This window comes from Bison bison, unplaced genomic scaffold, assembly GCF_000754665.1.
Source record: "Bison bison bison isolate TAMUID 2011002044 unplaced genomic scaffold, Bison_UMD1.0 scf7180017864068, whole genome shotgun sequence".
Classification (NCBI taxonomy): Eukaryota; Metazoa; Chordata; class Mammalia; order Artiodactyla; family Bovidae; genus Bison; species Bison bison.
Window position 1 is genome coordinate 4,718,648 of NW_011494640.1, and position 12,575 is coordinate 4,731,222.

General features: G+C 48.7%; 1 protein-coding gene across 1 annotated transcript in view; it reads right to left on the reverse strand.

Annotated features, from left to right (window-relative positions):
- The window catches only part of SPATA3 (spermatogenesis associated 3), a 20,959-nt gene extending 9,813 nt beyond the window's left edge, over positions 1-11,146 (reverse strand). The window contains exons 1-3 of the mRNA XM_010836975.1: positions 10,651-11,146; positions 6,312-6,489; positions 3,189-3,332 (exon numbers count right to left, since the gene is read on the reverse strand). Of these exons, the coding sequence (XP_010835277.1) occupies positions 3,227-3,332; positions 6,312-6,489; positions 10,651-11,059 (693 nt within the window). The 5' untranslated portion in view covers positions 11,060-11,146 and the 3' untranslated portion in view covers positions 3,189-3,226. The remainder of the gene's footprint in view (positions 1-3,188; positions 3,333-6,311; positions 6,490-10,650) is intronic.
- Positions 11,147-12,575: the final 1,429 nt, after the last annotated feature.

Consider the following 12,575-nt stretch of genomic DNA (forward strand, 5'->3'; position numbering starts at 1 on the left):
AGGGTGGTGCCTGACTCATCACCTTTAGAGAAAAATAAGTTTTCTGAAGAAAGGGTCTTAAAATGTTAACAGGCCTCCAGGCCAGAAGATGATGCAAATCACCTAAATTTTTGCATATGATAAATTTGCAGGAAGAAAGCCTGGCTTGCTGCCTGACTCTACCCCTTCCCCCATTATCCTCTATGCATAACTTAAGGTATAAAAACTACTTTGGCAAATAAAGTGCGGGCCTTGTTCACCAAAACTTGGTCTTCCCATGTCGTTCTTTCTCTCACCTTCTGGCTGAATTATTCAGCCTCTTTTCTCCACTGAATTTCCTCACTGAGCTATCCTTATTTCAGCCTCTTTTCTCCACTGAATTTCCTCACTGAGCTATCCTTATTCTATTATTCTTTATATCTTTAATTAACATTTAAATAATCTGTTGTTTCCTGATTCCTTCCTTCTCCGTTCCTCTCTCCTTTTCACTCTTTAGCTCTTTCTCTATCTTTAGATCTTTCTCTATTTTCTTTCCTTTTTTCTTTCCCCCCCTTTTTTTTTGAAAAGAATGTATTTTTAATATGTAAATATGACAAACAGAATATAAAGAAGCTCTCTAAATCAATAGAAATGTGGGAGAAATATATAAACTGGTATTTCATTGATAAAAAAACAGAATTATCCTGGTAAACCTCACAAGGAATAAGTGGAACAGAGTTGAAAACCAGTATGAGGCATCAGTGCACCCTCCACATATCAGGAGATAGTTAAACATGTATGATACCAGATGATGCCAATTACTGGTGATGTAAAGCAATGAGAATATCGATATAATGGTAACTGGAGAGTACTTGAATAATAATTTTGGAATAACATCTGGAATTATATAAAAAATTACCTATTTCCCATCTATGACCCTAGAATATGTATTATAGGGTATATAACCAAAAAAAAATAGAGAAAGATCTAAAGATAGAGAAAGAGCTAAAGAGTGAAAAGGAGAGAGGAACGGAGAAGGAAGGAATCAGGAAACAACAGCTTATTTAAATGTTAATTAAAGATATAAAGAGTAATAGAATAAGGATAGCTCAGTGAGGAAATTCAGTGGAGAAAAGAGGCTGAAATAAGGATAGCTCAGTGAGGAAATTCAGTGGAGAAAAGAGGCTGAATAATTCAGCCAGAAGGTGAGAGAAAGAACGACATGGGAAGACCAAGTTTTGGTGAACAAGGCCCGCACTTTATTTGCCAAAGTAGTTTTTATACCTTAAGTTATGCATAGAGGATAATGGGGGAAGGGGTAGAGTCAGGCAGCAAGCCAGGCTTTCTTCCTGCAAATTTATCATATGCAAAAGTTTAGGTGATTTGCATCATCTTCTGGCCTGGAGGCCTGTTAACATTTTAAGAAAACTTATTTTTCTCTAAAGGTGATTAGTCAGGCACCACCCTCCAAAAGCATTGGATAAAGTTGCATTCCTACAGGGCAAAGGTGTGGTGGGCTATAACAAGAAAAAGAATTAACTCAAGGGTCCCAGGTTACAAACATTAAAGCTACTACTTAGATTCCTGAATGTAGTCAATACACTGCCAGGGACACAGTAGGTAAGGGATATGGAAACTTAGCAGCAAACAATGGCCCAACAAGGGACAAACCCTTCACCAATACAATTTCTAATCAATCTTTTAACTGCTCAAAGGAGTCTGTATTTAGACAGTTTAGAACATCTCATGCCTCTCACAGTTGGGAGGCTCTGAGCAATCACATGTGGCCGGAAAAACCTATTCAGGCAGGCTAGAGGACTTCCAAAAGAGTTTGTAGGTTGAAACACTATCACACCCAGGAATTATTAACTGGAGCTGTAAGTTAACTCTTTTTTCCAGAGAGAGGTAGTGGGGGACAGCCCCCCATAAAGTCAGAGGTGTAGGTGAGAGCACAAAGCAGAAAATAGGCAGACTCTGGTTTTGGGGGTAGATGCTCGAGAATTTCCAAGGGGACTCCTGAGGCTCGATCCCGCCTTTGCGTATGCCGAGCCTCCTTCCTCAGGACCTTTGCCATGGGCAGAGTTCCTCACGCTGGCTCCCGGCAGTGATAGAATTCCAGTTGAGCTATTCCAGATCCTGAAAGATGATGCTGTGAAAGTGCTGCACTCAATATGCAATATGCCGGGAGATGGCTCCCGGCAAAAGGTGCTCTCAGTGCCTGCTCAGATCCTCTTTGTGCACTTGCATATCCACTGCCCAGTCCTGTGAATTATGAACGCTGTCTACTGATGGCCTAGAGCTGCCTGCTTCCCCAGGAACTTGTCCTCACCCAAACGGGAGCCACTTTTTCACAAAGACACACACTCCTAACCTCTCCCAGTAGCTAACGACTGACTCACAGAAGAGCAAGAAAGGCCAACCCTCTTGCCCCAAGGCTATACCCCCTCTGGGTGTCATTCAACCTCCAGGCCTGCCTGGACCAGGCTAAGTGGACTTCAGCTGAGACCTCATCCTTGCTTTGCTCCGTCCCCTCCCTCTCTGGCCTCCCCTCACTCTTTTTCCTTCACTAAATCCTGTGCACCCAAATCCTTGTCTCAGGCTCTGCTACTAGGGAGCCCAGCCTGAGACAGGGGAGGATCCAAGATGTTGCATAAGGCAGGCTCCCTGCCCTCAGTGATCTTGTACTAGAAGGTGGAGACAGGCCACCTATGTACGTAAAAATCATCCACAGTACAGGATGGAATAGGCTGGAGAGAACAGTGGTTTAAAAGATGGGAGAAGGTTTCTGTGGAACACGAAGTTCACAGAGGACAAGAAAGGCTGGAAACAGTGGGAACCACAGGGAGAAAGTTTGGAGGAAAAGCTCCAAGAGGTGTAGGACCCCCGGCTCACCTCTCCTGTCTCCTCCTAGCTGGGGTCTGTGAGGAGAGGAACCACCCGAGGTCAGCAGGTAACAGGGAAATCTCTGTTTTGACGATCCCAACAATGGGTTTAGCGTTGTCCATGAGTGTCCGGGGCTGCCCGAGAGAGCCACGCCAGTAGGCCCTGAGGCCAGAAATGAGTCTCTCACTCTCAAGTTTCCCCTGAAAGACTGGGGGTCTTGGTGCCCCCATAAAGACCTCCTCCTTTCAGAGAAGGGACAGGCGCTTCACCATGCTACAGGGCTGGCGAGTCGATGGGCTCTAGGATCACTCTGCAGAGGGCCACGGGCATGAAAGGGGTCCACATACCTGCCGGACTGCGGGCCTGGGGACTTGTTTACAAAGATTCAAGGATGTAGTAGGCAGCTCCTAGGGCTCCCAGAGCCACAGCAACAGTTCCGAGGGCTCGGAGCACGCGAATTATGATGAGTGGAATGTTTTCTTGAAGGTCTTCTGCAGAGCAAAGCAGAGAACCCATGGGTTGGGGGCAGCTGGGCTTTAGTGCTCGTCCGTAGGCAGGGGAAAGGAAACCATGAGGATGACAGGAACACCCATCTCCCCGCTAAAGGTCCTCCTCTCAAGGGAACACAGTTCCTTTCGCCTCTTTCAGTAACGCTCTACCACAAGACTCCCTCCAGGATCCGGGGATGGGCTGGCCTGGGATGCCAGCTCCCCTGGGCACTCAGAGAGAAGATGACAAGGTGTTTAAGGCCGCCGTGTGCCAGGCCCTGTGCTAAACACCTCCCTCCCACCCAGTGTCCTCTTCAGGCCTCACAACCCCGCTGTGGAGGAGTCCTACCGCATAGGTCTGTTCTGAAGATTAGGCAACTGAAGAAGCCACATATTACACCCCCACAAAGCGGGTGGGAAGGGAAACTGCACGAGGCTGCTAGTAAGTATGAACAAAGTGAAAGTGACTTGACTGACTCTTTGCGACCCCATGGACTTTAGCCTACCAGGCTCCTCCGCCCATGGGATTTTCCAGGCAAGAGTACTGGAGTGGGCTGCCATTTCCTTCTCCAGGGGATCTTCCCAAAACAGGAATCGAACCCAGGTTTCCTGCACTGCAGGCAGACGTGGAAGGCACTCAGAAAAAGCAGTAGGCATTTGGACAAAGACCCTACTAAAGCAGAGATTCTTACTTAATATTTAAGCACTTAAAATTTTTTAATTTAATTAAAAAAATCAAAATTTTAATTTATTTAAAGCCAGAGCCAACACTCCATTCTGCATAGAAATGGAAAGGTTACAGAAGCAGGTGTGAACTTGAGCAGACTTAGGTGCACACCTGACACAGGCCAGACTGGACCTCGGCCCCTCCCCTTCACATTCCTATTTCTGAGCCTCGCTTGTACCTTTTCCTCCACCCGGGATCCTTTCCCTTTAAAATAGGCCATGTGTATGTGTGTGCGTGCGCATGTATGCGTGTGCTCAAGAGCATCCTAAAATCCTTCCAGATTCAGCTCAGATATGACTGATAACACAGCATCTACCTGGACCCCAGCTCAGGAGCGAAGCTCTTTGAACATCTCTTTTGGGACACAGATCCCTTCCTGGTTTGCATCGGAGTTTCTAGATGCACGTCTTAGCTTATCATGTAGAAAATGAAAGTGAAAGTCTTTCAGTCATGTGCGACTCTTTGCGACCCCATGGACTATACAGTCCATGGAATTCTCCAGGCCAGAATACAGGAGTGGGTAGCCGTTCCCTTCTCCAGGGGATCTTCCCAACCCAGGGATCTAACCCAGGTCTCCCAAATTGCAGGCGAATGCTTTACCAGCTTAGCCACCAGGGAAGCCCATGACCTGCTGAGGCTAAGGGCAATTTCATAAACAGAAAGATCAGTGAAGAACTGGTCCCTGGGGCAAAGGAAGCAGGCAGCTAGGGCCCTGGCCTTGTGGGGAGGAAAGGCAGGCCTTCCCCCTTGGTCTGGTGGCCACGGAAGGAGCGCGAATCAGATACCATGTGGATGGCACAATTTTTAAGAGTAAAGCTCCCTGTTCTGGTTTCCCTCACCGTGCCTAGCATCCTATGCAGAGGAGGTTTTCCTACTTGGTGGTTTGTGAATCCATGGCGCTCCCTGGCACCAGATGGATGAATGTACTGAATGGAAAGACAGCTGATCATGGCAATGGTGGGGGCGGGGGCAGGCCCTTCCTAGCCAGGACTTACCAGGTAGCAGAGCATTTTAGCTCTGGTGTGCTCTCCCAACACACCTGGGTATCTGTTCGCCTCGCTTCACAAGGCTGAGAGATGATGATTTTCAAGAATGTACAAGACAGGGGAGTTGGCGGGGGAGGGGCTGGGAAGAGGAGTAGAATGGAGATGGGGGTGGGCGGGTTCTGCTTTAGGGTGGGTGATGCCCAGATGGAAGATGTATCCTGTTGGACATGTGTAAGATCTGAGTATAAGTGGGGCTTCCCTGGCTTCCAGAGCTGGGGGGAGGTGGAGGTCCTGCTCTAGCCCTTGTACGTAGCCCTGATGCTGCTGCTGTTAAGTCGCTTCAGTCGTGTCCGACTCTGTGTGACCCCATAAACAGCAGCCCACCAGGCTCCCCCGTCCCTGGGATTCTCCAGGCAAGAACACTGGAGAGGGTTGCCATTTCCTTCTCTAATGCATGAAAGTGAAAAGTGAAAGTGAACTCGCTCAGTTGTGTCCGACTCTTGGCGACCCCATGGACTGCAGCACACCAGGCTTCTCTGTCCATGGGATTTTCCAGGCAAGAGTACTGGAGTGGGGTGCCATTGCCTTCTCCGTACGTAGCCCTGCGCCACTGCAAAAGCTACTGGAGAAGTTCCCTGGACAGATGTCTTCCCACCAGGGGAAGCGGCAGCCACCTGGGGGCTTCATGGGAGAGGAAGAGAAGGGTGAGGCAGTGGGGGCCACTGGGTCAGGGACAGACCCCTGTGGGGCTGCCAGGAATAGCCTGAGACCTGCTGAAGGAGGGGGAGGACTTCCTCTCACCAAGGGGTACGTGACTTACATTCACATGTATCTCTAAATTCTGGGGGAAGTTCACATGCGGGTCAAGAACAGGAAGCTTTTGGCTGTGGCACAGGCCACAGAAGGAGGCAGTGGCCTGACAGAGTGTTTAATCACCGAGCTTCTGAGTGACAGGGAGCTTGCAATGGAGGGGCTGTGGGAGAGTGTGCTCTGAAGCAAAGAAGAATGAACCCCAAAGGAGAAAATTGGCACCTCTCTGTGCAGGTGGGTCCAGGCAGAAAAGGCCAGAAGCCCCACCCGAGGAAGCAGCTTTCCTCTGGGCCTTGGAGTCCCCAGAGGAGGCTGAGTGCATGTGTGCGTGCTGAGTTGCTTTAGTCGTGTCTGACTCTTTGCGACCCTGGGGACCACAGCCTGCCAGGCTCCTCTGTCCATAGGACTGTAAGTACGAGGTGAGCCCAAGATCCAGCACCCCCCCAGGGGCTGCAGAACCTGTAAAAGGTGAGGAGGTTTGGGAATCCTCTCCCTGACATGGTCGGCCAGGCCCGAGGCAGAAGGACATCGAAGATGCGGCTGTGGCAGAGGCCCAGACGACGCCAGCAAGCAGAGCTGCCGGGGCAAATGGAACAGGAACAGAATGCGCGCGGGCCCACTCGAATCAGAGGCCCTGCTGGACAGAGAAGGAGAGAGGTGAGGGGCCCACTGCTGCAGGAGGTGTCCATGCGAGGAGCAGTGGCCTATGTAGAGGAGAGAGGAACGACTGCTTGGGGAAATAATGCATGCTACCTGGGAATAACATAGAGAACACCCATGTAATAGCTCACACCTGGACAGTGCTCTGTATGGCATTATCCATCGCATCTCATTGTCAGCAGTCCTGGGGTGGGGAATATTGTTATCCTCAGCTTACAAATAAGGAAACCGAGGCTCAAAGAATATCAAATATGTGCCCCAATTGTAAGGAGATGGAAGAATCGGGCTTCAGCTCAGGATTACTAACTCGCAATTTGGGGCTCTTTCCACGGAATTTGAGGGAAGGAGGACTGCACATCCTAGGAGAGGTGGCATTGACATTCCTGCAACCAGAGCGGCCACATTCCGTTTTTCTGGAGCTCACAGATTTATCCAGAAGACAACCACTCCAGTGGACCGTCTTTGAGATCCTTTCCCAAGCTCATCTTCCATTGCTGTCCTGAGCTGCAGGTCCCAGAGGAACTTGGAGACAGCGCCCTCTGCTGTTTAGCAAGAGGACTCCCGGATGGATCATTCCCTCCTGTAACTACTTCCGCCTTGGCTCCCTCTTCCCTTTTTTTATTTTTTAAAATAATATTTGGCTGCACCGGGTCTTAGTTGCAGCATGCAGGATCTTTGATCATTGTTGTGGCACGTGAGATCTTTAGTTGCGGCATGTGAACTCTTAGTTGAGGCATGTGGGATCTAGTTCCCTGGTCAAGGATCGAACCCAGGCCCCCCATGTTGGGAGCTCAGAATCTTTACCACTGGATCACCAGGGAATTCCCTGTCTTGGCTTCTTGACTGAGCTGCCAACCCTAAAGCCCAGGAAGCCAGTGATCAACACCCATTCTACTTAGACTTGCCCACGAGTTTCCTGGAAAGGGGAGGGACGGGATTCTAAAGATGAGACTTATCTTTTTTCTTTTAAAAAACTGGGAAAAAACAAACAAACAAACCGGACACACAATTTCCATTCTAAAGTTTACCCCTTTGAAGTGTTCAGTGGCTTTCAATATATTCATGAATGTATGCAATCATCATCACTAATTCCAAACTTTTCCATCCTCCCCCAAGCCCATTAGCAGCCCTGCATATTCTCCACTCCCTGCGGTTCTGGGCAATAGATTTGTCTATTGTGGACATTTCATAAATGGAATCACACAATATGTGGGCTTTTTCGAGACTGCCTTCTCTCCTTAGTCTAATGTGTCTGAGGTTCATCTGTGTGGCAGCATGTATCAGCATCGCTCGTGTCTTTGATTTTGGCTGCACTGGGTCTTGGTTGTCATGCGAGGGCTTCTGTAGTTGTGTGTGGGCTCCAGAGCATGCAGGTTCAGTAGTTGTGGCACCTGGGCTTAGTTGCCCCAAGACATGTGGGATCTTAGTTTCCCTGACCAGGATGGGACCTGTGTCCTCTGCATTGGAATTTCAATTCTTAACGGCTGGACCACCAGGGAAATCCCCATCATCGCTTCTTATTGCCAACTAGTATTTCATTGCATGGATGTACCATATGTTGTTTATCCATTTATCATTTGATGGTCACTGAGCTGTTTCCACTTTTCGGCTATAATGAATAATGCTGCTGTTTTAGTTCTGGTGTGGATGTATGTCTTTAATTCTCTTAGGTATATACTCAGATCAGGAATTGCTGGATCAGATGGCAATTTCATGTTTAACCGTTTGAGGAACTCCCGGACAGTTTTCCACAGCAGTTTAACCATTTTACATTCCCACCATCAGTGTGAGAAGGTTTTGACTTCCCCACAGCCTCACTGAGGCTTGAAATTGTCCATCTTCTTGATTACAGACATTCTTCTGGAAGACTTGTATTTTCTTGAGCTACAGTATTCTCTACATATGAAAAGATTTGTATTTTAGAATATGGCATCTTTTATTTAAAGGTCCTCATCCCTTATCACCAACCTTCCTTCCCACTCTGGCTCCAAGGGAGACAATTCCTTTGGCAGAAGAAGAGTGGGCGTCCACTGTAACCATGGATGAGCCTCACCAGTTCCCACTTTGCCTCCGCCACAAACAGAATACCAATCTGAGGGTGAGCCACATGCATTCATGAAAAGATGTGCAAATAGAAAGTCTTGTGTTCTACAGATCAGTTCTCAAGGCCATAATCCAGAAAGATTTATCTCAGTGGTTGACGGTCATCAGTTCAGTCGCTCAGTCGTGTCTGACTCTTTGTGACCCCTTGGACTGCAGCATGCCAGGCTTCCCTGTCCATCACCATCTCCCAGAGTTTACTCAAACTCATATCCATCAAGTCGGTGATGCCATCCAACCAACTCATCCTCTGTCGTCCCCTTCTCCTCCCACCTTCAATCTTTCCCAGCATCAGGGTCTTTTCAAATGAGTCAGCTCTTCGCATCAGGTGGCCAAAGTATTGGAGTTTCAGCTTCAGCATCAGTCCTTCCAATGAACACCCAGGACTGATCTCCTTTAGGATGGACTGGTTGGATCTCCTTGCAGTCCAAGGGACTCTCAAGAGTCTTCTCCAACACCACAGTTCAAAAGCATCAATTCTTCAGCACTCAGCTTTCTTTATAGTCCAACTCTCATATCCATACATGACTACTGGAAAAACCATAGCTTTGACTAGATGGACCTTTGTTGGCAAAGTAATGTTTCTGATCATAACATATACAATATTTAGTATCATACTCAAAACATTTCCACATGTTAATGGATTGATCCCTAGCCACAGAAATGTTGTTGTCACAGCCATACTTGGACTTAGGACTCACCCTTACTCCTCTCATTTATTTTATGTCCACACAATCTGAGAGGGAATGCTGTGGTCCTGGGAGTTTGGTGGGCTCAGGACCACAGTCACGGGCACTGGCTCAAGGTAGATCCAGAAGCTCAGAAAGGATGTTCTTCCTCCTGGGCAGACCACCAAACCTTCCAGGATTGGAAGATCATTGCTGCAGTTGAGGGAGGATTCTAAAGTCAGAATAGACCGAAGTTCCCCTCTTAGTGCTACCAGCAGCTGCATGAGGGGCAGCTGTTACACTTGCTTGAACCTCAGTTTCCCCATCCATAAAATGGAGATGATACTAGTATCTCCTTTATAAGACTGTGAAATAAGATCACTTGGCTGAGTCGAATGTCAGGTATGCGGTGAGTGCTCAGTGATAAATGTTAGCTATTACCATTATTAGTAGCATGGTATTAACCAGACCACCTCCTGAACTCTGTTCAAGTTCTCTCGACACAATCCCATGCTCATTCAGACTCTGGCTACCCAAGAAGACGGGGGACAACTTTTCCTGGACAGCCATTCTATTTTCAGACAGAGCTAATTGTTGGATACTTTTTAAAGTTGAGCAGAAATCTACCTTCTACAGTGCCTTCCATGGATGAGTTGCCAGATTTAGCAAATAAAAATATAGGATGCCCGTGCAATATTCAGGACACACTTATTATTTATCTGAAATTTGACAGGGAGGCCTGTATTTTATCCAGCAACCCTATCCATGGGCCCTTAGTCGGACATCTGAGAACAACATAGAACAAATCTACTCATACTTTCCAGCTGACAGACAGACAACCTTCAATTCCCTCAACGGAGTCTCCTACACCTGAAGGCTCTTGCCTCCCCCGATTCCTCTCAGGTCCCCATCCTGGACTATCTTCCTTGGACTAGATTGTTAGGCATCTTTTACGCACACAAATAGCCTGATGAGGACAGAGTAAAGCAGCATGACCGCCTTCCTTGTCCTTCACTGGATTCTTCTATTAATGCAGCCTTGGTGTTTATTTGGGTATGTATGGCTCCCAAGGAGCTAATACTACCCACCGAGCCACGGCGAATGTTAATCTGTCTGAATACCCTGTGGCTGTCTTTAGAGAGACTCAACATGGTGAGGAATGACAAAACCCAGGAATCCTGGGCTCTTGGGTAAAAAAATGAACCCCAAACCCTTCATCCTCGCCCTCACCCACACACTCCCCACTGCACAGCTCCAGAATACACATTATCAGTACATCACGACCCAATCAAAGAGTTATCAGCCTCTGGGGCAGCCCTGGGATCCATCAGCAGAAAGCCTAGAACCACTTGAGTAAGACGGCCGCCCACCTGCTTTCCTGGACCGAGAGGATGCTTTGGAGTTGGGGTCTGGAGACACGATGTCCTGAGCTGAGTGGCTGTGGCTGACTTCTGGAGCTGGGAGGGCTCGGCGTGCAGGTTGCGAGGGGGTAGAGTTGCTGCTGGGCTGTGAGGTGCACCCCGAGCTGGGCTGCTGCGGGGTGGGCCCTGGGCTGGGGGGCGGTGGGGCAGGTGCTGGGTTGGGCGTCAGGGGGGCCGACCCCGAGCTGGGCAGCTGCGAGGTGGGCTTGGGGCTGGGTAGTCGCGGGCTGGGTCCAGAGACGGGCTGCTGGGAACTCGACTCTGAGCTCTGCTGCTGGGGGGTGGATTCGGAGCTGGCGTGCCGGGAGGTGGAGCCCCGGCGCCTGGTTTCTGACTTCTTCCTCTTGCCCTTCTTCATGGTGGATCCTCCTGACCTAAGCGTGCACCTACATGGAGCTGCCTAATGTCCTGGCTCCCTCGCTGAGGGGCCGTGTGCCCCTGCCCTGGGGGAAGGCTCTGGCGTCCGTCTGGGCTAAGGCCCTGAAGCGAAGAGTCACCCACCCGCCTCCTGTGAGGTCACAAAAGACAGGGTGGCTCCCATGGCAGGGGCTCTGGGGACAGTCTTCTCTGCTGACACCTGCCTGCTGCCCTCCGTCCTCCTTGGTTCCTGGAGGTGCCCACAGACCTGGGCACCTGGTTAAGCCTGGCCTTGGAGCCTGTGGCAACTTAGACCTCAGGATTCTGCAAACTGAGACCCTCCTTTGGGCACCTGCCTGCTGGTTGTGTCCCTGGGTCTCTGTGCGCTATTCCTCTCCAAGACACCCTGGCTGAGCCGCTTCCTCTATCACTGGTTTTCATGTAACCCCCACCCACTCCAAACAAACAAACCACTTCACCATGCATTTTGTGAATTTTTGGCAACTGAAGATTTGCGGGTCCATGGAAGATCTACAGCCTTTTACTGTCTTGCTGTCTGCTTCCCCACACCAGATTATCCCGTTTGGAGTGGCTTCCCCCTTCTCCCAAAGTCTGCTCTCCTCACTGTGGGAAAGGACTTGGGGGGTTCTCCAACTTTGATAAGAAACACTGCAATGGGGAAAAGAATTTCCACAAAAACATAACAGGTGTTTGGAAAAATAAACTTTTCTGAAACTCATTACACTGACAATAGCAGTTGCTGTTGTTCAGTCGCTAAGTTGTGTCTGACTCTTTGTGACCCCATGGACTGTAGCACACCAAGCTTTCCTGTCCTTCACCGTCTCCTGGAGTTTGCTCAAACTTATGTCCATTGAGTCGGTGATGCCATCGAACCATCTCATCCTCTGTCGTCCCCTTTTCCTCTTGCCCTCAATCTTTCCCAGCATCAGGGCCTTTTCCAATGAGTTGGCTCTTTGCATCAGGTGGCCAAAGCATTGGAGTTTCAGCTTTAGCAACAGTCCTTTCAATGAATATTCAGGGTTGATTTCCTTTAGGATTGACGGGTTTGATCTCCTTACTGTCCAAGGGACTCTCAAGAGTCTTCTCCAACACCACAGTTCAAAGGCATCAATTCTTCAGCACTCAGCCTTCTTCATGGTCCACTCTCAGACCTCTACATGACTACTGGAAAAACCATAGCTTTGACTCTACGGAACTTTGTCGGCAAAGTGATGTCTCTGCTTTTTTAATATGCTGTCTAGGTTTGTCATAGCTTTCCATCCAAGGAATAAGCATCTTTTAATTTCATGGCTGCAGTCACCAACCACAGTGATTTTGGAGCCCAAGAAGATAAAATCTGTCACTGTTTCCACTTTTACCCTATCTGTCATGAAGTGATGGGACTGGATGCTATGATCTTAGTTTTTTGAATGTTGAGTTTTAAGCCAACATTTTCACTCTCTTCTTTCACCCTCATCAGGAGGCTCTTTAGTTCTTCTCCACTTTCTGCCATTGGA